This window comes from Vidua macroura, chromosome 3 (assembly GCF_024509145.1).
Source record: "Vidua macroura isolate BioBank_ID:100142 chromosome 3, ASM2450914v1, whole genome shotgun sequence".
Classification (NCBI taxonomy): domain Eukaryota; kingdom Metazoa; phylum Chordata; class Aves; order Passeriformes; family Viduidae; genus Vidua; species Vidua macroura.
Window position 1 is genome coordinate 28333830 of NC_071573.1, and position 26100 is coordinate 28359929.

Sequence of the window (26100 nt, forward strand, 5' to 3'; positions counted from 1 at the left end):
TCAGTTTATTACAGTTATTACTGAATTAAATATAATTTCAGTTAACTATTTACAATTATTCTTTGAATTCTACAAGCTTACCAAGACATTGATATTGAAAGTTTGTTAAGAAAACTGAGTGGTTATGGTGTGACTCTTTAGTTTGTGTTGGTTTAATACTAAGTTTTATTTTAGGTAGATGAAGACAATACTGTGTCTTCTGGAAATGGGTTTGGTTAGTTATTTATTTTGTTCCTTTTCTAAAACAACTGAATAGTGGAATTAGAAAAAAATAATGCAAGGAAAAATGGCAAAGGTAGATTTTGACCTTTGCATCAATATATACCTTATATCTGTACCTTTGAAATTAGTACTGTACTAATAGAAAAACATAAAAGATAAGATATTTTAGTGATTTCTAAAATTAATATTGAATTTGGATGTGAATTGCCTAGCTGGATTGTATAAAACACTGTATATCACTATTTAATTTTGAACCCAGTTACTGTTTAACAGCCAAATGCTCTAGAATTTTTACACTCACTTGGAAATTCACTGTTTTTCACAAGTTTCTATGGAAAGGAGAACTAGAAGTTAGTTTGATTTCAAGGGAGTCACAGACATGAACACACCTCACACTTCCAGACCCCCCAGTTTGTGTCTTGCACCATCCCCACCCCCTGTCTTGTCACCACTGACACCCCAAATGGTACCCTGCCTGCAATGTATTATTTATTTTTGTTCTTATTGTTATTATATTTGTTCCATTATGTTTGATGCCATCTTTATTATTATCTTTTATACTATTGTTTTCATTATTTTATTTGGCCTTTGTGTGTTTTATTTATTATTGATTTGTTTTGTACTCACGTACTCCAAAATCCCACACAGCATTCTTCTGACGGTTGCTATCTTCTCCTACTCAGTGCAGCACTGGAAGCAATGTCCACAGGTTCATCAGCTCTTACCTCTCTATCACTTATTCAAAATTATTATTTATTATTAATAATAATAATATAATTATTATTATGTTATTGTCGCTTAATTTTTACATTCTGAGCAATGAAATATTCTTGGGCTCTGAAGTCAGCCTCAAAAGTTTGATCTGCCAGAGAGTGACTGTAAGAATGTTCTTTGTAGTGTTCATAGCATACTCAGATTTTATTTTAGAAATGTGGTGAAAACAAAATAATTTTAATTATGCAAAAGGAAGATAAGCTAGCAGGTAGCAGCAGAAGGGAAATGCAGTCATGCCACATTCACTGGTTTGAGCAGTAGGGACAGAAGGATCACAGGAAAGACTGCTTAGCTAGAGCCCTTATCAATGCCAACATGTTGAAAGGGGTTGACAGACTATCAGGAAATGTGTTCATAATAGAGCCTTATTCTTGGGAGCAATTTGTGGACAAATATTGTTTTATGCACTGCCAAGCTTTGGGGAAAAAAAAAAAGAATGTGTGTGTGTTTTCTTGTCTTGTATTTGCCATCTCCACAAAGAGAGAGAAAAGGTTGTGAAAAAAACATTAGAATATGATTTATTTATTCCACAGCCTTTAGAAAAGCAGTTAATACCAGGGGTCTGAATCACTGCTGTTAAATCTTAACTTGTAAGACTGTGGCAGCAAGTACTGAAACATGCATTCAGTAATAAATTTTTTGAGATTCAAGATAAAATTGCAGTAGCATACTTTGTTATCAGTTTCTCCATGATCATTTTTATCTTCAGTGAGTTAAAGTCTTGGTGCACATTGTTTTACTGTTGAATATCAGATGTATAGGAAAAGTGTGTTTATTTGTCAGTGACATTCACCATTGGCATAATTCTGTACTTGTAAGTTGTGTGGGATGTATTTGCTTGAGTCCCTACACCAGAGGATTGCACTGCATTACATCTGTAAATGGGTCCTTGCGTTTAGAAGGGGTTATGTCACAACTGCAATAAACAGGGTTTTTTATGAATGCACCTTAAGAGTCATTATACAAATCCAGGTACTGGAGAAACTTCTGATCTGTTTATTGATAATATTTTGTGTCACTGCATCTTTGCTAATTTTGTATATGATATGCTGGGCCTAGTTAAATTCTCTTTTCTTTCACTGTGTGTGATACATAGATGTACTTCCAAGAAATGTTTTATCACTTTCCAAGAAATGTTTACAGTTTAGAACAGTCTAAGTATAATAGATACCATGTACAATTCATCAACAAAAGTGGAAAAGAAAGTAAAGCTTTGGAAAAATATGTCCATTTCAATAACAGATTAATTAATAATGCTTTAATTAAGTAGGTTGAGAGATCCATTTATTTCATTATTGCTTGAAACCTGTGACAACATCAGGAATTTTGGGGGTACCTTAGCTAATATGCCTTTTTTGGCTCACTAATGGAAGTAGTAGACATGTGCTACTGAAGTGAATGAAATATTTTTAATTTCCTCATGGGGAAACCCCCATTTTAATTTGAATTATAATTTTTAAGCACTATTATAGCATTATAATTTTAGAAATAATAGTCCTGATTGTAAACCTCAAACTGTGGAGAGCCTTTGACTTCATAATTAATTGAAAATTCTGTACATTAAGAGGTTGGTACATGAGAATTCTCTGAGTATCTTTTTTTTCTGAGATGCTGTTGTTATATGTACATTGTTACTTTTGGGGGGCAGAAGGTCAGAGATTTTGCTGCAGTGTTTAGTGATTTGTCTTTATCAAGTTGTTCTTTGTTAGCAAAAATCTGAAAACTTAACAGTAAGAGTATGTGACTCCCATGTGTAAAAGGATACTTTTATAGATATACCACAGTCTGATATTTGAGATTTCATCTTTCTGTGTATTTACTGTTGCTCTTGTTCCTGTGTTGCAGTGCGGTTGGCACGTTTGCCCGAGCTTTGGATTGCAGTAGTTCTGTCAGGCAACCCAGTTTACACATGAGTGCAGCTGCTGCTTCCCGAGACATCACACTGGTAGGTGGTGTCTTAAACATCCCACAACTTTTATATCTATGAATTCAACACTTTCTGGTACTCCAAAGTCCCCATTTTCCACCTGTTGTCTTTAGATGCCTGTAAGCAAGGTGTGTGTGCGTTAGAAAATCCTGATTGTTTTCTTTAAGCTTCTCAGTGCTGCCCTTGTAATCACATAGTGCAACACTTGGCTTTAGTTGTGGATCACCCACAGCAGAATGGATAATACACATCATATAGGGATTCATCCAGGGCAGTGTCATTTAAAGTATGTGGTAATAAAGCTGACTGAAAATTGTGTGGATAATACTTTGTAATATACTTACTGGATGTATATGTCATCATATTTTCTAAAGGATAAGCAATCTGACTTTGTAAACATATTTTTTAACAACATTTCAATTAGCATATTCCTACAATGTTTCCTTAGTGTACTACTCACTGTTAATGTAAGCACCTGCATCTTTTAGAGAAAGTGAAAAATACATTGATTGCAGGTTTGTTTCTGTGTAATCATACTAGCTGAGATGAGAAGGTGTGTTGCAGTAAATAAAGTATGCCAGGAACGCTATGTGAGACCAAAAATAGTACTGTTTCAGAGAATCAAGTTTGACTTAGATTTCCAAAGAAATCAACTGTTGTTTTATTATTTTAGGTATTTTTGTACCTAAACACCATCACATAGTCTAGGCTAAAGAGGACCTGCTATTTACCAGTTACTGGAGTATTAGAATTAGAGGAAACTCAATAAAGCTAACAGATTAGTTCAAAATAGCTAAGGTACTGCTTATAAAGGGAATAGAGAGCCCCTAGAATTCAGTTGCACAAAATTTTGTGGGAATAGGCAGTACCAGCAGATTAAAAAAAGGTTAGAAAAATTATGTAGCCATATAGGTCATAAATTAGAAATTAGTACTGAGGAGAATAGGGAAAGGTATACGTTCTAAATGTCCTCATTCTGAAGCTTTGTAGATGGTGGTCAATGAAATGGGAATTGACCTCAGACTGTGATTAGACTTACCTGAATGCTTTAGCTGATATTTCTTGGTGCAACTGTAAGAGACACAATGCTTAGTTAAATGGGTGGTTGGTCTGATTCAGCGGGACAATTCTTATATTTCAGATAAAATAAATTTTTATTATGGTGAGAAAAACATTTAATTTATTTTTTAAGTACACTTTTGCAGTGTAGACTCTTGAACAGGAAACTGATTTAGTCTGGACTACGATAGCATCATAAAGGCAGGGGCAAAATGTAATGTTTTCAGTAGTACTCAAAATGAATTTTCTGTTTCACAGTTGCTAATATGACTTTTACTAGCACAATTCTGTTCACATTAAATACTTTATTTTGTTCATCAAAATAGTTCTTTAACAGTTTTCATTTTATTAATATTTCGTTGGATTAAGAATTTCTAATAAATTTCACATATTGCATATCCCTTCTTTGTTTGCATCCTGCATTCAGTATTTAATAGAGTGGATTTATCCTTATATCAATTTCTCATTTGAAAGTACATGTGCAATGCTGCTAATAAAGGGATACTTTGAGTGCCATGTTAATGTTTCTCCATTGCAAATGATCCATTAAGTTCCATTACACGTAATGAAAGGCATATCTTATAATGAGGCATCAAAGGAGCCACTCTAGGCTTAATTATTGTGTCTGTCTCTTCTCATTTTCCTACCCCCTCAGCTTTTTAAAACCCTACTTTTTTAGTTTTTTGGCAATGTACTTCCTTCTAAATTAAGAAAAGACATATTTGTCATTATAATAGTTACTTTTTCAGGCATTTCCATGTTAATTGGGAGCATATTTTCAGCAGCAGTTAAAGTTAGTAGAGACATTTGCAGAACTTGTGGTGTATTTCATTTATACTTTGCATATAGGTGCATAACACTAAGAAAATTATACCATTTATCTTCTTAATGCAAGGCAGATAACCCTTGCATCTGAGGTGATATTAATGAGAGTTCTGTATGCCACACCTGTGGCTTTCCAGTATTCCTAATTAAGTTTTAATCCTATTTAGTTTTAATCAGAGATAACTGTAAACAGACTGATATTTAAAAAAAAAAAAAAAAAAAGCCTAGATGATGAACATAGATAAATTCAGGGTTGATGTACACATTTCTTGCAGATGAATATCAACTGAGAGGCTGCTTTCAGGCTCCTTTATTTTGAAAACATAGGGAAGGTAATGAGACAAGATAGGAAACTCCCTGCTTTTAGAAAATTCTACAGAAGATGTGAAACAATGTGTGTTTACCTTCTTAGATGGTCATGTGCTTCTATTACAGTGGTAAAGAATTGTGAGACAACCAACTAAAACTTGCATTTCTGGCCTTCTCAAAGGCAGTGTTTTATTTTATAATGAAAATTGATCTCTAAGAAGAGAAAGAGACTTGTAAGACCTTCTGTTTCAGATTCCTAAATACTTCATAGTGCCTATATTGATCATGAGAGCCATTTAAAGCAAAGCAGGCTGATGGCATCACTTGCTCCTTGTGGTGGGTTTGTTCAGAAGAGCTTATGTGACCTTACTGTAGGGACCTAAATCTGATATTGGATGTCTCTTCAAAATGAAAAGTATGAACAGTCTTTTCATTTTGGATGGTGTCTTTTTAATGATTTTTATTAGACTTCCTTATATGTGGCTCCTAAGGTAAACACATTTAAAGTATGATTGAATTGCTCAGCTTCCAGTTTGAGTTCTTTGTTGGAGGCAGCTCAGTCTGAAATGGGAGCTGTGTTATGTGGCTGGTTGCAGGATGCCCTCTCATGCCCTTTCTTGCAGCTCAATGCAGCCCTTCCTTAGCTTTTGGTGGAAAGTTTCTTCCTCTGTCTGCTTATATTTGGACTTGAAGTTGCCTTTAGCTGCATGGCTAGCACTTTTCCTCTGATGTGCCCCTGCGTCTGTGCTGGAAGCATGCTCTGGGCAAGAGTTCTTTGGGAAGGGTGGTTCTTTCTCTGTCCTTCAGGCTCCTGTTTGGGAGAGGCAATGCCAGGTCTCCCAGCCTCCTGCTTCTTCAGGTAAAGCAGATAAAAAGAAGATATTCCAGGACTTTTTCTCTCAGCCTTCAGGCTTCTCATGCTTTTGCTACCACAATTGGCATTGCAGTCTGGAAATTTGATGCAGGTCAGGGCTGACAAACCTGTAGAAGGCAGAGTTGTCAGTGGTCTTCCATCGCAGGACAGCTCAGCAAAGGCAGCACTTATCCACAGAGTTCAGTATAAATCTTTTCTTTAGTAATATCAAGAAAAAGCATTGTGGAGTCAGGTGTTTATTACAGATGAAAAGTGAACATAAAGCAAGAGCAAGATTCCGATGTATTCACTTCTGTTATCATTTTTATGAAAGTTGGTATCACTGAATAGATCTGGATTTAGCAGTTGCTTGGAAGACACCCTGTGTGTACTGCTTTTTTATGAGGGTTGCAATTTAAACCAAGATTTAAACCTCAGCAGCACATCTACTGTTCAGTCTTTAGACCTGGTTTACTCATTGCCTGAATGGTAAACAATAAAATAGTGATTTCAATGTACATTCTCTAATAGGAAGCTGATGGATTTTAGGCAATATGTTTCATACTTTCCTATTAGAATACTTGATTTTAACAATGGCTTTTCTCCAGGCTGGTGAATTTGATGGAACCATAAGTAAAAGGATGTATTGCAGGATAATAGTGACATTACTTCTTGCAGACAAAACACTTCCAAAATCTTGTGCTTGATAGCACTGAAAGACTGACAATAAACTCTGGAGAAAGACAATAGTCATTGATAGAAGATGGCAAAAAAAAAAAAAAAAAAAAAAAAAAAAAAAAAAAAAAGAAAAATCCATTATTTACAGTGGATTTGTATGCAGAAGCTCAGCTGGAATTGCTGTACTGACGCATAGTGCAGGAGTGCTCCTTCCTTGCAAGGTTTTCCCATAACTGGGTTTGTGCCTTGTGAGAGTTTGCATGCTACACTTGGAGCTCAGCACTGTGGTGGGACACACTGGAAGGAGACTGATACAGAGTTACAGATATTATCACACTTATAACTCTGATATCTCCTTCAGCACAGCCAGTTGGATTGTGTTGATGGGGTCTTTTGGGACACTGAGTCAGAAATGCTTCTTGTGTTCTGCTCATTTTCCTGACAGGCAGATTTTTTTACTTTTTATTTTCCCCATCCTTGGGGAATGGGAGTAATGGGAGCATTTAGTGTTACCTACAGTGTGAAGATTGTTCTAATTTGTTTGTTTTCTATTTTTTATAACAGAAAGGGAATCAACGAAAGGAACCTTATTTACTGGTCTGTGATAACAGTGCTTAGCAAGGGACAAAAATCTTGCTTCTCTTTCAGTATGATGATAATTAAAACAATAAATGTCTTCCTTCTCCAGCAATGAGAATATTGAGCTCATAGAGGTCTGAGCAACTGTTTAGTTATTATTTAGAGCTTCTGTTAATTGAAAATGGCCCCACAGTCAATATATGCCACAGTCTTTATTGGATTTCTTGGAACCAATTTCTACCAAGAAATTGAGTAGATTCTTTAGAAATGTTTGCTAGTAATTTTCAGGAACTAATAAACTAATGTCATTTTTGGTAAACATTTTATCAAGGTATTTCCTTTCCCAGATTAAGTAATAAACCATTTATTTTCCTCATATTCCACAGTAGAAAATTACGATATCAAGATAGATTCTAAACTTAGCATTAATCAAGCTCCTTGTTTGATTTATAGAGAATAATATATTGACTTTGCATATAACTGAGATAGACTACTGTCTATTTAAACATGTCTTTATTCTCTCCTTGTCCCTGCCAGTTTCACGCAATGGACACACTGCATAAACACAACTATGATCTGAGCAGTGCCATCGGGGTTCTGGTGCCACTGGGAGGGCCTGTCTTGTGTAGAGATGAAATGGAGGAGTGGTCAGCATCAGAAGCTAGTTTATTTGAAGAGGCTTTGGAGAAGTATGGCAAGGACTTCAATGACATTCGACAAGACTTTGTAAGTATGAAAGTAGCGCCCTTTCCTGTAGCTATGTTTTGCTGTCATTGAACATGGCTGCTTTCTGTAGGTTTGGAAGGTTTAGCTAGGGGAGAAATCTGTGTAGCTGCTCCGTATGATTAACATATTCAGCCACATTTTATCTGGCTGAAAGTCAATAACCTTTCTTGTTCAATGCTATTGTTTGGAAAGCTGGTGACAGAAGATAATCTGTTTAGTGGTTTAATATCAGGGAGGATGTCTCATGCTGACACTCCAATAAGGATTTTTACAAGGATCTTACAAGCATCTGAAAAAGGTCCAGGAACTTTGCAGAGTATTTCCGCAATTTCCAGTGAAATTCATTACCAGCTACATGGCTGACTCCCCTGGGTGTTTTTGGAAAGCTGGGGTTTCCTACTATGGTTAGCAGAGAGAAATTTGTATTCAGAGAGGTTTTAAAATGTACTACAGGGAGTTTTTTTGACATAGTAGATATTTTGGCAGTTCTGAAAAGTAAAAGAAATGTTTCCCAGTATATTCTAACTACAATAATTTTTGTACTGAAGTATCAGACTATAGGGCAGTAAACCTTTAATTTGCTAATTCTAATGCAAAGTAATGAAATTAAATGGATTCAAACACTGATTGCTAGAATTGCTAGTAATTTGCAATTTTTTTCACATTTTGTGGAGAGCCTTTTTCTTTCAAGGAAAAATATTTCCTCTGTTGTACCATGTTCAAGTCTGGCTTTGTGAAAAAGTTAAGATTTGAACCAAAGGAATCCCATTATTTAAGACTGAAGTTGATTGAAACATTTTCACTTTCATCTCATTCTGCATGACTCTGAGAACTCAGATTTTTAAATTTTCTTTAAGAACTTTATTAATAGTCTTTGTGAGGGGGAAAAAAGGTACTGTATGGTAAATGTAGAAGTCCTTACAAGATAGACTGTAGGACAGTGGGAGGAGGCTTGGCAATGAGCTGTCTTTCCTTCATTTTCACAGATTTGAAATGGAACAGGTAATTGAATGAAGGTGGGAAGCAAAGGCTATTGTTTTTTATAAGGAAATGACATTTTAATAGGTGTATTATATCTGCATGCTTAATTTTGAGATTCCTAAGTGAGAAAATGTTCATTACATTGATGACATAAAGTTGAAAGTTGCATCATGGCTGAAACAGCTCTTTGAAGTTCAAGAAAATATTATTGAAAAACGATATTTATCGATTTTTTAGAACAGAAATCTTAAGGTAAACTACATTCCTTATTATTTCTTATACAGACAAGTGGTTCTCATTTGTAGGTGTACAATAGTTCAGGAGCCATATCTTCCAATTAAATGGTTCCTAATATATAAATATTTGGCTTTTGAAAATCCCTTAAGCATATAACATGCTTTATTGGCTGTTTACAAGTTGTGTCCTAACACAATTTGTGAGCAAGCATGCAGAAGGCTTTTCTCTGGTATTTATGTGGTATTTTTATTTTCTGTATAATTTCTGTGTTACCTACTACTGCATTAAAGTGATGCAGTGTAGTAATGTGTCACAAGAATTGCTTCTGCATTTGTAATATTCAAATGCTAGATATTTGAATGACTTTACTAGAAGCTGTTTACAATGTTAAAATTTTGTCTTGGATATTCATAAAATTTTGTCCTGATACCCTCCCTCTTTCACGAAATCTTCCTTCCCAAAATGCAGCTATTTTTCCCTGGTCTCCTCCCAAAGCAGGAGACTCACACATATCTGGTGATAGCATTGCGCAGCCTACTGGGAGCACCTTAACCATGAGTCAGAGTGCAGCACAAATGGATGTGGGCCACTAATTAATTATAGCTTATTTTAGTTAGAACAGGGATATTATCTATTCTTAGTCACTTTTTTTTTTTAATCTTTGGAAAAGTGTCATTTTAAAAACATCCTTAGAAGAACATCTATTTTATATGGTACTAAGAACAGTGCACAGTCTTTATTTAATTCTATGTAATTTGAAATATTTCAATTATGTTAGTCATTGTGTAGTCTTGGGATATCTTAATTTCCCTAGTGTAAAATTTATGTGTTCTCACTTCCTGTGTAGCATTCTAAAAGTGCAGGGATTTGAAAACACACATTTGCTTTTTAAGTAATCATCGAAAATAGTCCATCGAGATTTAGATCAGGAATATGTGAAAAGTTTCTGCAAGGTGAGGTAGGTATAAATATGTAGCACGTAAGCAGTGATTTTCCATTATGATATTTTCATCTATTATCATCCCTCTCTTCAGTGGCAGACATTGATAAGTTTACTGCTGATAAGTATCTAAGGACTTTAGATGTGTTGTAAGAGCAAGGGCAAAGAAGATCATGAACTGATAGTGTACCTGTGAACTTGTTTGGGTCTCCACATAGGATCTAATGATAAAACCCTACTGAGATTAAACTCCAACCTCAGCAGTCAAGCAGTGGTGCCACAGGACAGGCAAGAAAGTCATATTGCATGGCAGAAAGGGGTTGGTATCAGTCTGCTGAAGCAGAAGGGTGATATAGTACCTGCCTGAGTCATTATATCCCAGAGGATTTGCCTTTTCTGTGTCGGCCCAGATTTGCAAGGCACAGCAGCTGCAATTGCAGCAGTTCTGTAAAATGCAGATTCATTTACTTTTCCAGCAGTTACTGGGAACTGCTGCTGTTTGATGTTCAATGTGCAGCTCAAGTATTAAGCTACAAACACTAAATGTTAGTAAACAAGATTGTTATAAATTAAATGGTGTAAAGGTCTCTACCTTTTTCTCATAGATAGGAGATGCTCATTTGTAATTGTTACCAATCTAGCTTTTGAATAATAATTTTCATCAGTTGTTGACTCACTGACTCTGGTAGGAGAGGTTCTTCTATCTTTAAGACTCTGTATGAATCCTAATCAAGCTAAACCTTATAAGCTAATTCAATTTACTTGATGTACTTGAATTATTTCACATCCCAGAACAGTAGAATGGGAAAAGAATGGATATTTTATGTTCTTCAAATGTAACTATTTTCCAAACAGTAAGACAAAGATGTTATACTTGTTAATTCTGAGTTTTTCATTATCAACAGTTTTCACAAATTTATAACTATTACATCTCAGATATGGCAGGAAAGGCCTTGGTAATCAAGAGTAGGGACTGTTTATAGAAAGCAGGAGCAACTGCTTTCCAGTTTTAGAGAACTGTGAAAGCATGGCTTAAAATTACCATGTTCATTTTAGGATGCTTTATAAGCCTAAATTTTTCTTGCCGATCTGATTTGATTTTTAACCTGGAGAAACTAAAGAAACTTAAAACTCTTGTCTCTCTATTTTTGTAGCACTGATAGCTTTTGCTGATTTTCTCCCTCAAAAATGTTGTGCAGATGAGCATATTTACTTCTTTCAAGAACAGAATTTGGTAATGTATTAATCTATGGCTGTTCACAGCTTCACTGGCAGTTCAGAGCTTTAAGTGCATAGGTAAATGGAATACAGGTTATTCATACTCAGTCTGTCAAACAGCTTTTCCAAGTTTTGAATCAAAGTATAAAAGGATTACAGTTATTTGGTCCAAGCATCTTAATTACCTTCCTTTAATTGTAGATACCTAGTGAGTAAATGAACATACTGGTGTCACAGCCATAGTTAAAACAGATCAAAGTATTTTCTGGAGAAATGGCAAATATTTGTGGTGTGAACGTGCTAATAAATATTCAGGAAGGAAAATAAATATGGATACTAATTGACAATGGCAGGTGGTTGGGGTGACAGCATTTCACCTGGATGCCAGGGGGAATGTGGACCTGAAGACTGTGAATCATTTTATCTGTCACCTCACACCAAACACATCTTCTTGTCACTGGCCTTTTTGAGGGAAGATTTCTCTCAAGGCATAATTTACCTGAGAAAGCAAAAGGATTTTAGGAACCTGAATTGTGTTACTACTTATTGAGACATCAGCATAAGCATTTCATACACTGCTACTTTTGGATCAAATGTAAATGTTCAGGGATTCACACACTTCTGAATGTTTCTGACTCTGAACCTGAATCAAGCAGCTTGAAAAACTAGGGAGCTCCTGCATGCAGGGAGAGGCAGTTTGAGAAGGTGTTCCTCTGGTGTTTTAGGAATTTAACTAAAAGTGCAGGAAACTCTTTTTTTTTGCTTAAAACATGCAGAAAACTACCTTGCTGGGTCAGTAAGGCTGGAAAGATAATTTTCCACACCTGTATTTTCTGGAACCTCCTAAACACCATCCTCGTTTCTAGAAAGCAGATAATATTTGCATTAATGCATGCCTCTAGAAAATATAACACACAAATTAGTAATGCTTCCAACTTATGAAGAAAAATTGCATAAATTTTGGATAAGGCATCCTAATTTAAATTATAGAAAAACCTTGAGTTAAATAGATTTGGTGATAATTAAAAACGATTGCGTCATTTTCTCCCCTACACTTAGGTTAACACATTTTTATTTTACTGATGAATGTGAGCACCCAAAATAATTGTCATTAACAAAGGTACCTTGTTTGTACAGAGTTTTTTGTGAAATATTTATTGTCAGTATCACTTGTGTTGCTCAGGGTAACATTTGTCCCTCACATCCTTTTGTTTCTTGATAATAGTTGAGAGCATGTGGGCGTTTATGCAAAACTAGTGGTAATGTACGAGCAGCTGAGTTGTTATGGGACATGAAAAATCTGAACTATGTATGGTATCCTTTGTATTTTTTAAGACTAAAATTATCATGAGACTCGAGCACAGTCTTGTCAAGATCATTTCTTTTAGTCCTAACATTTTTCTCCAACGGACACACTTTATAAAACAGATATTACCTTCTGTGTTTCCTAATGGAAATCTGCATTCTGTTTTGATCATTTTGTTTAACTATATGGCCTAAAGAGAATAAAATATATTTAGATTTGGATGTGTTGATACCATAATTCTGCATACTTGTTGAATGTAAGGAAAGGTTGTGTATTAATAATTGCAATATGTGTTTGTTTGCATATGGATTGTAATGCAGTTATTTAACACATTCAGGTTTTAGTATTTGACTCAACTATACTTGATGTTTAACATGTGTTTAATAAGAAGTGGACATTGCAATTTCTTGGAACCACTTTAATTTGTAAAAAATGTTTTTCAGCTCCCTTGGAAGTCGCTGACTAGCATCATTGAGTATTACTACATGTGGAAAACCACTGACAGATATGTGCAGCAGGTAATTCAATAACTATTTCAGAATGAACCAATCTGAGACATTCTTTAAAAAAAGTGATGTTGTTAAACCATAAAAATCTGTTTGTGTTCTTGAAAAGATATATGACGGGAGGCCTAAGGTAATATTTTCGGGTATAGACCAGTGCTGTTACAGGCTGCATTGTCAAATCCTCTGGTGCCTGCTGTACATCCCATAGCTGTGAAGAGCTTTTTAACCTATTTGTATTCTATGCTGGTTTGAAGCAAGGGGATTCCTGGTTCCTCCTTCAATAGGGGATCAGATGGAAATGGCCTGCAGAGCAAATGCTTTAGGCTGTGAAGCTCTGCCATGGGACTGAATGAAGCATAAAAGTACATTGTGTTACGGTGGCTACTGGTGTGATGAACCTTTTATTGGTACTTCTGGATAAAGCGTTACTTTGACATTACCAGCATTTCAAAATTGAGACCATTCTGCCCACAGCGGGTTTGTTCATCCTTCTGATCGAATGATCAACTGTTTGTGTTGCTCTGGAGCAAAAACATGTAAAGATTATGTTGGGTACCAATACTGGGATATTTTTAGCAGGTTTAGGCAAAATGTCAGTGTTGATGCTTTTTATATACTGTACTCTTTATATATTTACTCCTTGGTTTGGACCATAAAATACTTTAAAAGGCTTAATTTTAATTTCTGATTTAATGTTTAAGCTAGTAGTTCCTTTATTTGCTGCATAATTGATGGTGATGTTATGGACAGTGTATTGAAAATAATTTTTTATGCTGTAATAACTACAGCTGTACTGTTAGATGGATCTTTGGACTTGTTTCAAATTAAATGTATCAGAGGGATGGTTACTTCAGGTTGTTCTGTTTCAGGTTTATTTGAAATTATTTCTACATCATCTTGTTAGAGCATGGAAAGTAGGGGAAAGGTCTTTAACTGCATGGTAGAGTCATGGAGTATCACTAGGACATTTTAGTTCTATGGATAATATAAATAGTATATAATATGCTCCATATAAAGACATGTTTTTCTAGGTTTGTCACCATTCATTTCACTTTTAACCCCTTTTTCCACAGTTAATTTTTTATCCTAGAAAGGGGCTGTCAACAGATTTGCTGTGCATCTTGTCAGCTCTTAATGGCTGGGCAGCAGATTATCTTTAAGAATCAGATAAAAATGTGACTTTTTCCCAAAATAATTGCTCTGGAGTAGTTGGTGAAAGATTCCTTTTGTATTTCTCTAGAGCTCTGTTATCATTCTATTGCTACAACGATCAAGGTGTGTGTGTTAAGATTGAATATCCTTTCACAGGATTAGGGTTGTTACAGGAAAGTTACATAGGCTTTATGGCTATCTGCAACTTGAATGCTCTGGTAAATGCCTGTGTTTTACTTGTAACTAAATAAACTTCCAACATCCTACTCAGACCATGGCAATACACTCAGGATGGAGTTCTTTAGACATGTTCTTTCAGGGTCATGTATGTGATTGTCAGTAATAAAACCAGTGTAGGCCAAATGCCTAATTTTTATCCTGGTTAACATTTCTATAATCCTTCCTAAGAAGGGATTAGGACTTCATCATGCCCTTGTTGAGATTTTTTGGAATGGTAAAAATTGATACAGTTCAGTCAAAACAATATCTGTAGGGTTTTTTTTTCCCCAAAAAGAACAAGCAGTGATAATTGATTGTAGTTCAGGGAGAAAATGTATTCAGTAATAAAGTGGAAATTTCAGAGTCATTCTTCTCTAAATCTCATGTTGAGGGGCAGGGGGACTGATGGGAATGGGAAGATGAAAAAGGTCAGTGCACATATTTGAATCTTAAAATACAATCTCTGAGTTCTAGATTGGTTTTAATATGAGAAATTACTTTTAATCATCTTTATTTCTTTGTGTGAATTGGATATGTTGTGTCAGGCATAAGAAAAGTTTCTTTATCATAATTGTTACCTAATGTTATTCTTGCTAAGTTATAAATGTGGTGATTTAATGGCAGTGGACATGCTGCTACCACCTTGCTTTGACAACATCTTCCCTTCAAGTCAAAGTGAAGGGAAGATATGTTAAAGTTCTCTGAACTTGTCTAGCAAAACTAATTCAGCCTTGGGTAATCATTCCTGGTGATAGGGCACTTCTCATGACCACTGAATTATATATAGTGTTTGAGGAAGGCCAGGTTTGATTGACTGATTGATTCTACTGAATGAAAATTTATTTGTGGTGTTCTCCTTGAAAGTCTGATTCAATGGGAAAAGACTTTGAGACTCTGTAAGAGGAAAAGAGTGAACACATTAAATGGTAGCTAAATTGCTCTACTGCAACAGTATATTACATTTGTCTCTCATTTATTTATTTCCACTGTTGAAAACAGTACTAATTTAGGGCAGTGGTCATTTCCTGGGATATTTGTAAGCTGGTATTCTTAAAAAAATTTCTTAAAACCCACAAACATTTATTTTCAATGCTAATTCATTAAAAGCAGTAGACCCCAGGTGAAAAACTGGGTTAGTATAGCCTGACCTCCCCTGCAATGCAGTCTGTAAGACCTGTTTGAAATACTGTTTAAGATGTACATTTTTTTTCCAGCTAAAGCATCAGCTCTCTTTGTTACATTGCTCCAGTAATTTATTACATTGCTCCAGGGATTTGTTACAAACTGGTGCTTTGTTTCTTATCTAAATATTTGCAGTTTCAACCTCCAGCTTTTACCAGTTCTGTCTCTAGATTTCAACAGACAGAGGTTTCATCTCAGAAACCTCTGCAACTATTGGTAGTTTTTGTTCTGCATCCTTTCCTCTCTCTTGGTACTTAGAAGTCAGTGTGACATTTTCTGTTGCTTTTAGAGACCTATGTTATGCATAGTTTTAATGTATAAAAATAGAGCTTAAAATCATGCAATGGCATTTCAGTATTTTTTAGAAGGCAGTATATAATTCCCTTTAATAAATAAAAGAGAAAAGCAATTGTTAAATTGCATTCCTTACAACCCCCATGCCAGTAATAAAAGTATGCTAAAATTTAATCTGTGTGTATATAGTCACTTCTCATTGACACTGCCATCAGGGCTTAATACAGCTTCCTACACATGCCTTTGCATTCTGCTTCAGGGTTACTTTCATCCTTTATTGTATTTTCTCTTTTGCTCGTGATAGGTGTGCAGTGAGATTTATTCATTTTTGTAGAATGGACTAGTTTGTTAGGAAGCTCTGAGGAATGTGTGGCAACCCGTTGCCTGGCAGTTTCACATGCTTCTTTCAGGCTGCGAACAAGTTCGTATTGTTGGAAATATGAGAATGAACGAGAGACAGTTGTGGAAAACCTGTGTCCTGCTGTTAAGCAGAGGAAGTTCACCATTGCGGGCTCCTCTGCTGGGGCTATGAAATGTTCTCAGATTAAAAACTACCAGTTTATGAGACTTGGAACATGGTGCTGCTGCTGTTCTTTCTCCTTGCTCTTGTAAAAAGTGACCCAAGCAGGCAGAGCAGACCGTGTTTTCATTTTTCTATGGGCCTGCTGAGGGTAGAGCAGTGTTGTCAAGCCTGGCACTGAGGAAAGATTGCAACTGTATCAGCAGTGTCAATGGGATTCACTTCTGTAGCTCCAAACAACTGAGCATCTGTGAACAGCAAAGAGCTGTAAAGGGGGGAAAAAAAACCCCACTGTTTTGGAAATAAATGGAAAAGAGCTCTCATTGCACAGGAATTAATTAATGATGGAATGGACTAATTAGAAGTCTATTTGTTACACATTACTCCTTAAAGATGCATTTTTATAAATGGACAACACAGAGGCAACTTAATGAAATGGAGAAGAACAGCAGTTTACACCAGGAGGTTTAGTCAGACTGCTGGGCCAGTAAAGCTGAATAACCCTGTAACTAACCTCATGGCTCAGGCAAGGGGCTCTCAGAGCAGTGTCATCTAATAATAGTTTTCTCAAGGCAGGAAATATTTTCCTGGATTATAAACCATGCAAAAGTTGGATATCAAAAAATAGGAGTACAGCAGAGAGGAGAAGTGGCTATTGCAGGTGACATGAAAGACTGAATTTTAATCACTTGATAAAGAAAGGTAGTACTGATTTATTATTGCTGGCTATAAATGTGTCCCCTCCTCTTTTTTTATCCTCTGTAGTGAAATTGACCATGATTCAAATCCTTTTCTCTCTTGCTTTTTCTTTTTTCTCTCAAGTGAACAGAAGTAATGTCTTGGGTACAGAAAGTACAGGGAAATAATGTTTTTCTTCATCTTTTACATACAAATGTTTTGGAAAACCTGTAGACACCTGGACTTGTTATTTCTTGTGCCACTGCTGAAAAAACTGTTGTCTTAGTTACTTGTATAATATATGGCAATAACTAAAACCTCTCAGTGTTATAGAAATGCAAAATGGTTTGAGTTTGTTGCAAGTATGAAGAAAGTAATGATTTAATAAATTCACAGACTATCTTGACAGTAGTCTAGCTGTCCTGTTACTGTGATGTTCCCGAGCCACAGTTTTGATGGCATTTAATGCTAGTAAGTGTTTAGCTATTTCTAAGACCCAGTGGACTTTATTGTTCCTAGTACTGTCCTCAGCCCCAGTCTGGACAGAGCAGGCAAGAAGTTTTGTTACATGACTGATGAGGAACACAATTTCATTCATTTAGCTTCTACTTAATTCTCCAATGAGGAGTAGCCACAGTGTCATACATGTTTATATAGATGTGGTTTATGTAAACTGTCATTGTCCTTCTTACAGTTTTGTTGTCATATGTGAGGCCTGTGAGTTTTACTGGGAAGAACAGCATATTAGGATTTCAAACTAATACTAAAAACCGAGAGCTTGTTTTTCATGGTTTTTATTGTGTAGATATCTATGCTTGTTTTGGAAGCTCTTCTGAAATCACAAAATAGAAATAATTTAAAGATGTATTGTGTACAGTTTTATGAAATGTCATACCTTAATGTAATAAAATATTTTAATGTTTTAATTTTTCAACTAGAAACGTCTGAAAGCAGCTGAAGCAGAAAGTAAATTGAAACAAGTATACATCCCCACCTAGTGAGTATAACAACAAAGTCATTTTTTAGAGCGATATACAGGTAAAATTGAAACAGTAACATGCAGTTGCATGCATGGTATTTTCCTAGTCATCTCTCTAATGGTTGCTTTCACAGGATTTGTTATATGCACAGATAGAATCGGAAAATGCCAGAAACTCTTAAGTGAAACCTTCTTACTTTACCAATCTTTGTTTTTGACCTGCAATCTTTTTGTGTGGAATAAGAAGCTTTACAAAGGCTGATCAAGTACTACCTGTGGACTGTTCATATGCAAGAAGAGCCTATTAATTTAAAAAGCAGGTTTTTTTCGTAATAATACCTTCCAAATCTCTGTAGCACAACACTTCATATTTGCATAAATGCAAAATTTCAAAGTAGAAACAGTTGTTAATTTAGTTACATTAAAAAAAAAAAAATCAGAGAATTTCCTATTACAGTTTTATGTTGTTGTTCTAAATTAAAGGTAGCACACAGCCCCAGATCTTCTATCTTTGACCACGTGCTATTAATGCAATCTTGTTTTCTTCTTGGGGGGTTGTTGATCTGTATTTCTTTTATATTTAAACTGGATGCTATATCTGCTTCTGTTAACATGTGGTTTGCAGAAAAAAAGATAAAATCCCTCCTTCATATTCATAATTTCCTCAATATTATGACAAGAGAAAGGTTTCCAAATCACTTTTTTCTAAGCTTTCTGTGGGTATATTCAGTTTACTTATATATAAACTTCCCATTGTTGTGAGTGTTTGTATAACAGAAGAATGTAATAACAAAGGAAGTACTTTGCAAATATTTTTGATGGCTTGTATAAATTACATACAATAGAGTTTCATTTCCATATTTCATACTGCCTTTTCTCTCTTAAACAGGTGTAACAATGAAAGCAGCAGACTGTTAAATTATTTTAATCTTATCTCAGAACAAATTTTGTGAGTTTTGAAGCTCACATCTCTAATAAGTCACACTGTTAAAAAAAAAGCTAAAAACTCTAGTATGAGTGCTCCCTAACCTTTTCAGATGAGTGGTAATGCTTTAGGAAAACCATAAGGTGCTTAGTCTTTACATTATGCTTTTTCAATTTAATTTCCTTGGTCCATGTGGACAGTTATGGATTTTCAATATGTTCACAGTAGGGACCAGCTGTATTGGATGGCAAAATGTGTTTCAAAATGTGGGATTTTTGCACTTTTATCTAACTGCCTGTCTTTTGCCTCCATTTCAAGACAAAATCCCTAGTCAACAGTAGGAGGATGGTAGGACTTAACAAGGATTTGATATCTGTGGTGGTCATGGGATTGCTAAATGCTCTGCTTCAAGACTCATTTATTGCATTTGAAATCTGAGTAGAATTGACTCTCAGAGCTGAGTAACTTTTTGAACTTGATCATTAGGTGTTTCCTGTAATTGCAAGGTTCTGTCCTTAATTCCAGAGAGTCCCTTTCAATTCATGGCATTTCTGAAAGGTAACTAAGCAACAGATCATAATGTAGAAGACTTAATTGTCTTTCAAGCTCTTCTCTTGTACCTTGAGCCCAGGATAAAGAATATGTGGAAATTTTAAAATTCTCTTGCTGATACAGTGAAAAAGGAGAAGGCAGGAGACAGACTTGTTGGCATTTGAAATAGAGACTTGATACAGCAAAGGTTTCTTCAATTGTCATTTTAACTTTTCTTGAATATATTTTATGCTACCTAAAATGATAAATAATTATCTTAGGAATCAATGTATCCAGCCTTGCATTGTGAGTAATTGACTCATAAAGTTGAAACTCTGGAAATATTGCACTTAATCTAGTGAGGAATTATATTAATGCTCTCTGAATTAATTGACCTGTAAAGTCCTACTTCGCTGAAGTATTAGAAGTTAAAATAATTACGAGAATGATATAGTATAATAATATTAAAAAGCCAAACATAAATATCCAAAAAACAGTTAACCTTCTCAGAGAGGAAGTAGTTTAGAAGAGAACTGAGACAGAACAACCTGATATATGGGTGAGTTTTGCCATAGATATAAGACATTTGCATTATGTAGGCACTTCTTTTTCAGACAGGAGGCTGTTTGACCTTTTCCTGGGATCAACAACCTGGTAGTATTACAGGCAGTTGCTTCTCTTGTTATACTTCACCCAAAGTCCATCCTCGACTTGTAAACCTTATCTGTTGACTAGAACCGCCTTCTAAAAATCCATGCTGTGTCAGACTGTTGTTAATGCTTTGACCCTGAGAATTGGTCTTTTATGAGCTTGCCAAGTAGCTTAGGCCATGTGAGCACACTAAAAGCTGCAAATTGGAGCATCGGAACAACTCTTAACTTAGCAAGTGTCTGACAATGCTGAAAATAATACAGGAGTACAAAAGTTACTCTTGCTGTTTAGAGAAGATTTTATAGATGTTGTCAGCACACATCAGAATTCCAGAATTAGATTGTTTGTTTTCATGTTGACTAACCAGTTAATAAGACCACCTTTTTTTTTTTTTTTCAACTTTAAAAAAAAATTATTTAAAGCAATAAACCAAATCCCAATCAAATATCCAGCAACAATGGGAAACCTGCTGCAGTCAACGGAGCAATGGGAGCCTCTTACCAGGCACAAGCCACAGTAATAGGTCGGGCTTGTGAAAGCTGCTATAGTAAGTAAATATATTTTCTAATGACTCAAGAGTTTGGGTGAATCTTAATATGTGCTGTTAGAAAAAAAGGTATGTACTTCTGTTAGCATGTGACAGAGGATAATTGCAATTGCTCTTACAGCAGAAATATCTTTAAAGTTAGAGCTGCCTTCAGTATATTAATTAAAATATTTAAATGTCTTTATGTTTTATTTTTTAACAATTCATAAAGCACAGAAAGTTTAAGTAGTATAATATGATGGCATTGATCTATTATTCCTTTACCTTCAAAAAGCTGGATTCAAATTTATTTTTGTTTTTTCTTTAAGGCTGCAGGGGTTTTGAGCTGTTTTTTTTTTGTTTGCATGGTTTTGGGGTGTCTTTTCCCCCTCTGCTGTTGTTGGGGAAAATGGAGAGGACTATTGTTTCTTTCTAGTATTTTATGTGTTTCTGATAATTTTTGTTGGACTTCTTGAAATAGCAGCCCTCAACAGAGGTTATATGAGAGCAGATATAAAATCCAACTTAATTAAGCTGTCTTCCAGGGTGAGATTAGAAATATTTGGATTGTTGTTTTTTTTTTTTTTTTTTTTTTTTTCTGGTAGTCCTCTGGGAGAATATCTCAGCAATACAAAGTCCCTGGTTTGAAATTCATTATAAAAGCATTTCCAAAATTTCCATTTGGAGTTCACCTCTCTGGTGCTTTTGTAAAAATAAAAAGCAACAAACAATTAATGTTCTTCCTTTCCATGTAAAATATATTAAATATTTATCCATACAATGCTCTGCTATTACCATGTGTTATGTCCATTATATAGTCATCTATTACAGCATTTGAATTGATTGTAGTGAATATAGCATGCACCAGTTCACCTGTGCTGCTTTCTCCTCCTTAGCTCCGCAGTCTCACCAATGGTATTCTTGGGGCCCTCCTAATATGCAATGTAGGTTGTGTGCATCTTGCTGGATTTATTGGAAGAAATATGGTGGCCTGAAAATGCCCACACAGACAGATGAAGATAAGCTGTCTTCCAGCCAACCTACAGAGGTAGGATTGTGTAGACAAACTTTTCTAAAACAAAACATGGTGCTTTCAAAAGACTGCTATGATTTGATTATTTAATGGAATGTTTTTTATGTATATATTCAACTTTGGTATTACAAAACTCAGTTTATTAATCCTTTTTCTATGTTAAGTAGAACTGTACAGTGCTCAGGCCTTGGCATATCTTTATTTGACTACTTTTTGTATAAACAAGCATGTGCTTCCTGCATTTTTTGTGTACAAATGTAATTTTGTCTGTCAAATAGTGGGTTATCTTGGAAATATTAAATCTACTATACAATATCTCATTTAGGATGGCATTATATATCCATTCTCAATAGAGTTGTCTGCTCTGTGGCTTACGGCTTCCTGCATAGGCCTGTTTTTTTTATAAGGTGCTTAGCCATGTTATTAATGTGTTCCTGTGTGTGTGTTTGGGTGCTGTGGCTCAGATGTGTGGGTTACGCTCTCAGGGACGTTTGGGTGCTGTGGCTCAGATGTGTGTGTTACGCTCTCAGGGACGTTTGGGTGCTGTGGCTCAGATGTGTGTGTTATGCTCTCTGGGACGTTTGGGTGCTGTGGCTCAGATGTGTGTTACACTCTTTGGGATGTTTTTCTGCTTTGGCTCAGATGTGTGTGTTACGCTCTCAGGGACGTTTGGGTGCTGTGGCTCAGATGTGTGTGTTATGCTCTCTGGGACGTTTGGGTGCTGTGGCTCAGATGTGTGTTACACTCTTTGGGATGTTTTTCTGCTTTGGCTCAGATGTGTGTGTTACGCTCTCTGGGATGTTTGGGTCCCTTGGCTCAGATGTGTGTGTTACGCTCTCTGTGTTCCCTCCCGCAGGAGTCGCATGTCCGAACTCACCTGTCCCGGCAGGCCACGCAGGGCACCCCGGTCCGTAACACGGGCAGTCCCAAGTCAGCGGTGAAAACACGGCAGGCTTTCTTTCTGCACACCACCTGTTGGACAAAACTGGCCCGTCAGGTCTGCAAAAATACCCTCCGGCTGCGGCAGGCAGCACGACGTCCCTTTGTCCCTATTAACTGTGCTGCCATTAAGGCAGAATGTAAGATGTTTTTTTAATTCTTAGTTCTGTGTGCTGTGCTTCCCACCCATTTTTGTCTTTTAATTTTATTTTCTTTTTCAATAAACATTTCTTGTCTATACGCTTTTGCTTTTCATTTTTTTTTCATTTGTCCAGCATATTATCGACACATTGGATAAACACTGGTTGCCTTGAACAGATCTTAGGCTGTGGGAACATTTCAAATTAATTAAAAAGGGGATAACTATTACCTCATTCACTTTCAAAAATTGACATTAGCAAAAATGGGGAGCGGAAAGAGAAAATCAGTGCCACAACATACATTCTTCCTACTAGGCAGAATGAAATAAGTGTGCTTTTCTGTTGTTTTTTCTTTGCTGAGCAGAACCTATAGATCTGTACATGTTGTACTTTTTTTCATTGAGATTGGTCAAAGAATCAGGAGCTGGGGTTTCATAATAATTTAAATGTGGTGTGCAATACAGTCCTTTGTTACTGTGATGATCAGATGGTGGTGATAGCCACGTTTATTCATCATAGTTGCATCATTTTGTTTTTTTCTGTTCCAGTTTTAAATTTTAATTCCAAATAAAATTCTGCATTATGCTTGTTTTTTTTATAGCCAAAATAGAAAGCCCTGATGAATTTCTAGTAGTATGACAAAAGGCTATGAGTTTTTGTAGATAGCGACAGTAAGTCTCTTTACCTGCATATGTGTGTAAATTCTGCTGCAAAGTCACTGAATATTTCAACAGTTTTTGTATCTGCACTGGGCACATTGTTTTACTGTTCACATTGTCTGGCTATGATTCCCAGTCTTCCATAGATACAGTTCTTGGAGCAGATGCTTGGTATTCCAGGATGAGGCATGCTGGCTCATTGTACTGTCAATTGTATTAGAATTGAAGAGAACTTTAAAGATCATTAGATGTAGGGTTTATAAGCATGTTCATTAGATTAAGACTAAATGTTTTCCCAGCATACTTATCTGGGATGCAGATGATGTCTGCACTGTTTATAAGAAATTTACTCCATGGAGGCTTAAAATCTGATTTTGAGTAATTATTTTCCCTTTATGTATTTCAATACCAGCCATTGCGCATATGCAAACTCTTCACCTACTTCTGCAGTACTCCAGAACTGGCTGAATATTTCTGTTCATTGTCCTTGTTTAATTTTTTAGTTGTTCTTTCTTCTTTTAAATCTATGCAAGTCAGGAACAACTTTCAGGTTTCAGGAAACCATGTGTCAACTGTGTGAATAAAATGAGTTGTTCTTCATGGAAGAAGTATATCTAAAGATGGATTAAGATTATATTTTAATCTTCAATCCAAAATAAAGGTTACTTTCTGAGAGAAAGGTATTGTACCTTTAAATTTATGTTTCTGCTGAATCATGGAGGAAAATTCAGAAGTTCACTTGAACCTTATATCTTTTTATCCCTATTCATGTTTTTTCTCACTCACTGCAGTAAAAAAAAAAATCAAAAGATGAAACTTTTGTTTAAGGAAAAGAAAAAACAGAAGAAAAAATCTCATCCAACTGTTAATTGTTATAGTAGGACGTGTTCAGCCTTTAAAGAGAGGCATGAAATGCTGAGCTTTTCAGCAGGAAATAGTCATTCTTGCTTCAACTGGCAGTGCTGTGAGTGTTTTCTCTTTGCTTCTTTGAGTGAAAGAATTCTACATCAGATTAACAGCAAGAGTAGAAAGATTTTTTTTCCCCTGTAGTGTCTATCTTTCATGATTCTTTTTGCTTAAGCAAATTTTGGACCTTGTGATTTTGTCTTTGAATTCTGATGCTTCCTGATTAGACCTAACATAGGTTAAAGAAAAAAAAGTCATAATTGTTAATGGTTTTTGAACAGCATTAAAATAATGTTCTAACAGTGGAAACCTAATTATACCCCAACTAATTTAAGTCACATTTCTTCATATACGCACACATATCCACAATCCATGTTCTGTTTCTGGCAATCTCTCTTTCTGTGGAATCATTACACTGCTCTTACCTGCATTGTCATTGTCATGTTCTTGCTCTAGTAAAGGCAAAAAAAGTAAAGAAAAAAAAATTCTAGTTTTATTCCTGTACTATCATCTGGTGACCTGTTCTCAGTGCACTCTGTAGATTTTAATGTTATAACTAAATAGTCTCTCTTTTCCTGCGAATGTCCTGAATCCTTTTCTAAGTTTATCTTGGATTTTTGGATTTTTGGATTTTTAAACAAGATCTTTAATTAGCAGTCATGATTTCCTATGCTGGATCCACTGAGTAATTACATTATTGAATGAATATCTGTGTTGGTGTTAGAAATGTTGCACTCATTCTTAGCTAATAACCTGGCCAGAGTACCAGGTCACTCATGATGTGATATGATATGAGATGGTTACAAGGCCCAAGAACTTATTTGGAATTTGTTTTCCGTGTTGGTTTGCTGAAACTTGAATCTAATGGCTGCTTAAATGCTTTGTCAGACTCACCTGACTCTATATGTGCCAAACCAGTTCTTGAAAATGTGACTGCATTTCCCAGCTATATTGCATTAGGCACCATAACAACACTCGGAAACCATAAAATCTGGTAAAGATTGCTAGGGCACTTATCCCAGCTGCATACCAGGTTTTATGCCCGCTTAATCTTGTGCAATTTGTTGAAGTGCCAGGTTGTAAATGAAACTGATTCTCAGATTTGAGAAAGACTGTCTGAACAAGTGTGTCACAGCTCAGTCATAAAATAAATTGGTTTTTGCATTCCACCTGTGTACCTGAATGCATCTGCAGGTACTTCTCATGTCTTGGAGGAGGATGGAAGCTTCTGGGAATGATAACCTAAGGCCCAAGCCTCTTTTAGATGAAAACCAGTTTTTGACAGAATATTTTTTCTTACTGAATGTCCACCCACATCTGCTCCCTCAGCCCATTATATCCACTGGCAGAAAACAAGGTCCTATTCTGTGTTCTTTATTCCTTCAGACAGTGCAGAGAATTAGACTTTCCTCATTAATGAAGCCTGTAGCATGACCCCTGCTCAGACGCCAGCAGGAGGTAGTGGAGAGGATGCATTTACATCCCAGTTCAATCTCAGGGTGGCCACCAGGAGCTTGAGAAGGCACAGCACCTCCTGCTAGGAGCACAGAGCATCATGGAAAGCTCAAACTTTGTTCTGTGTGAACTTAATAGACTCACTGTGGTTGGTGACAATAAACTTGTCTG

The 26100-nt window shown here is 35.8% G+C and overlaps 1 protein-coding gene across 3 annotated transcripts in view; it reads left to right on the forward strand.

Moving 5' to 3' along the window:
* MTA3 (metastasis associated 1 family member 3) overlaps positions 1 to 26100 on the forward strand; it is a 133179-nt gene that overhangs the window by 60862 nt on the left and 46217 nt on the right. For 2 of the 3 annotated variants that reach the window (XM_053974511.1, XM_053974512.1), the window contains exons 8-14: positions 2842 to 2941; positions 7764 to 7952; positions 13078 to 13152; positions 18124 to 18182; positions 20694 to 20818; positions 21694 to 21845; positions 22687 to 22909. In XM_053974511.1, the coding sequence (XP_053830486.1) occupies positions 2842 to 2941; positions 7764 to 7952; positions 13078 to 13152; positions 18124 to 18182; positions 20694 to 20818; positions 21694 to 21845; positions 22687 to 22909 (923 nt within the window). Of the gene's footprint in view, positions 1 to 2841; positions 2942 to 7763; positions 7953 to 13077; positions 13153 to 18123; positions 18183 to 20693; positions 20819 to 21693; positions 21846 to 22686; positions 23010 to 26100 lie in introns of those variants that run through there. The other variant, XM_053974510.1, reaches the window with a different exon arrangement.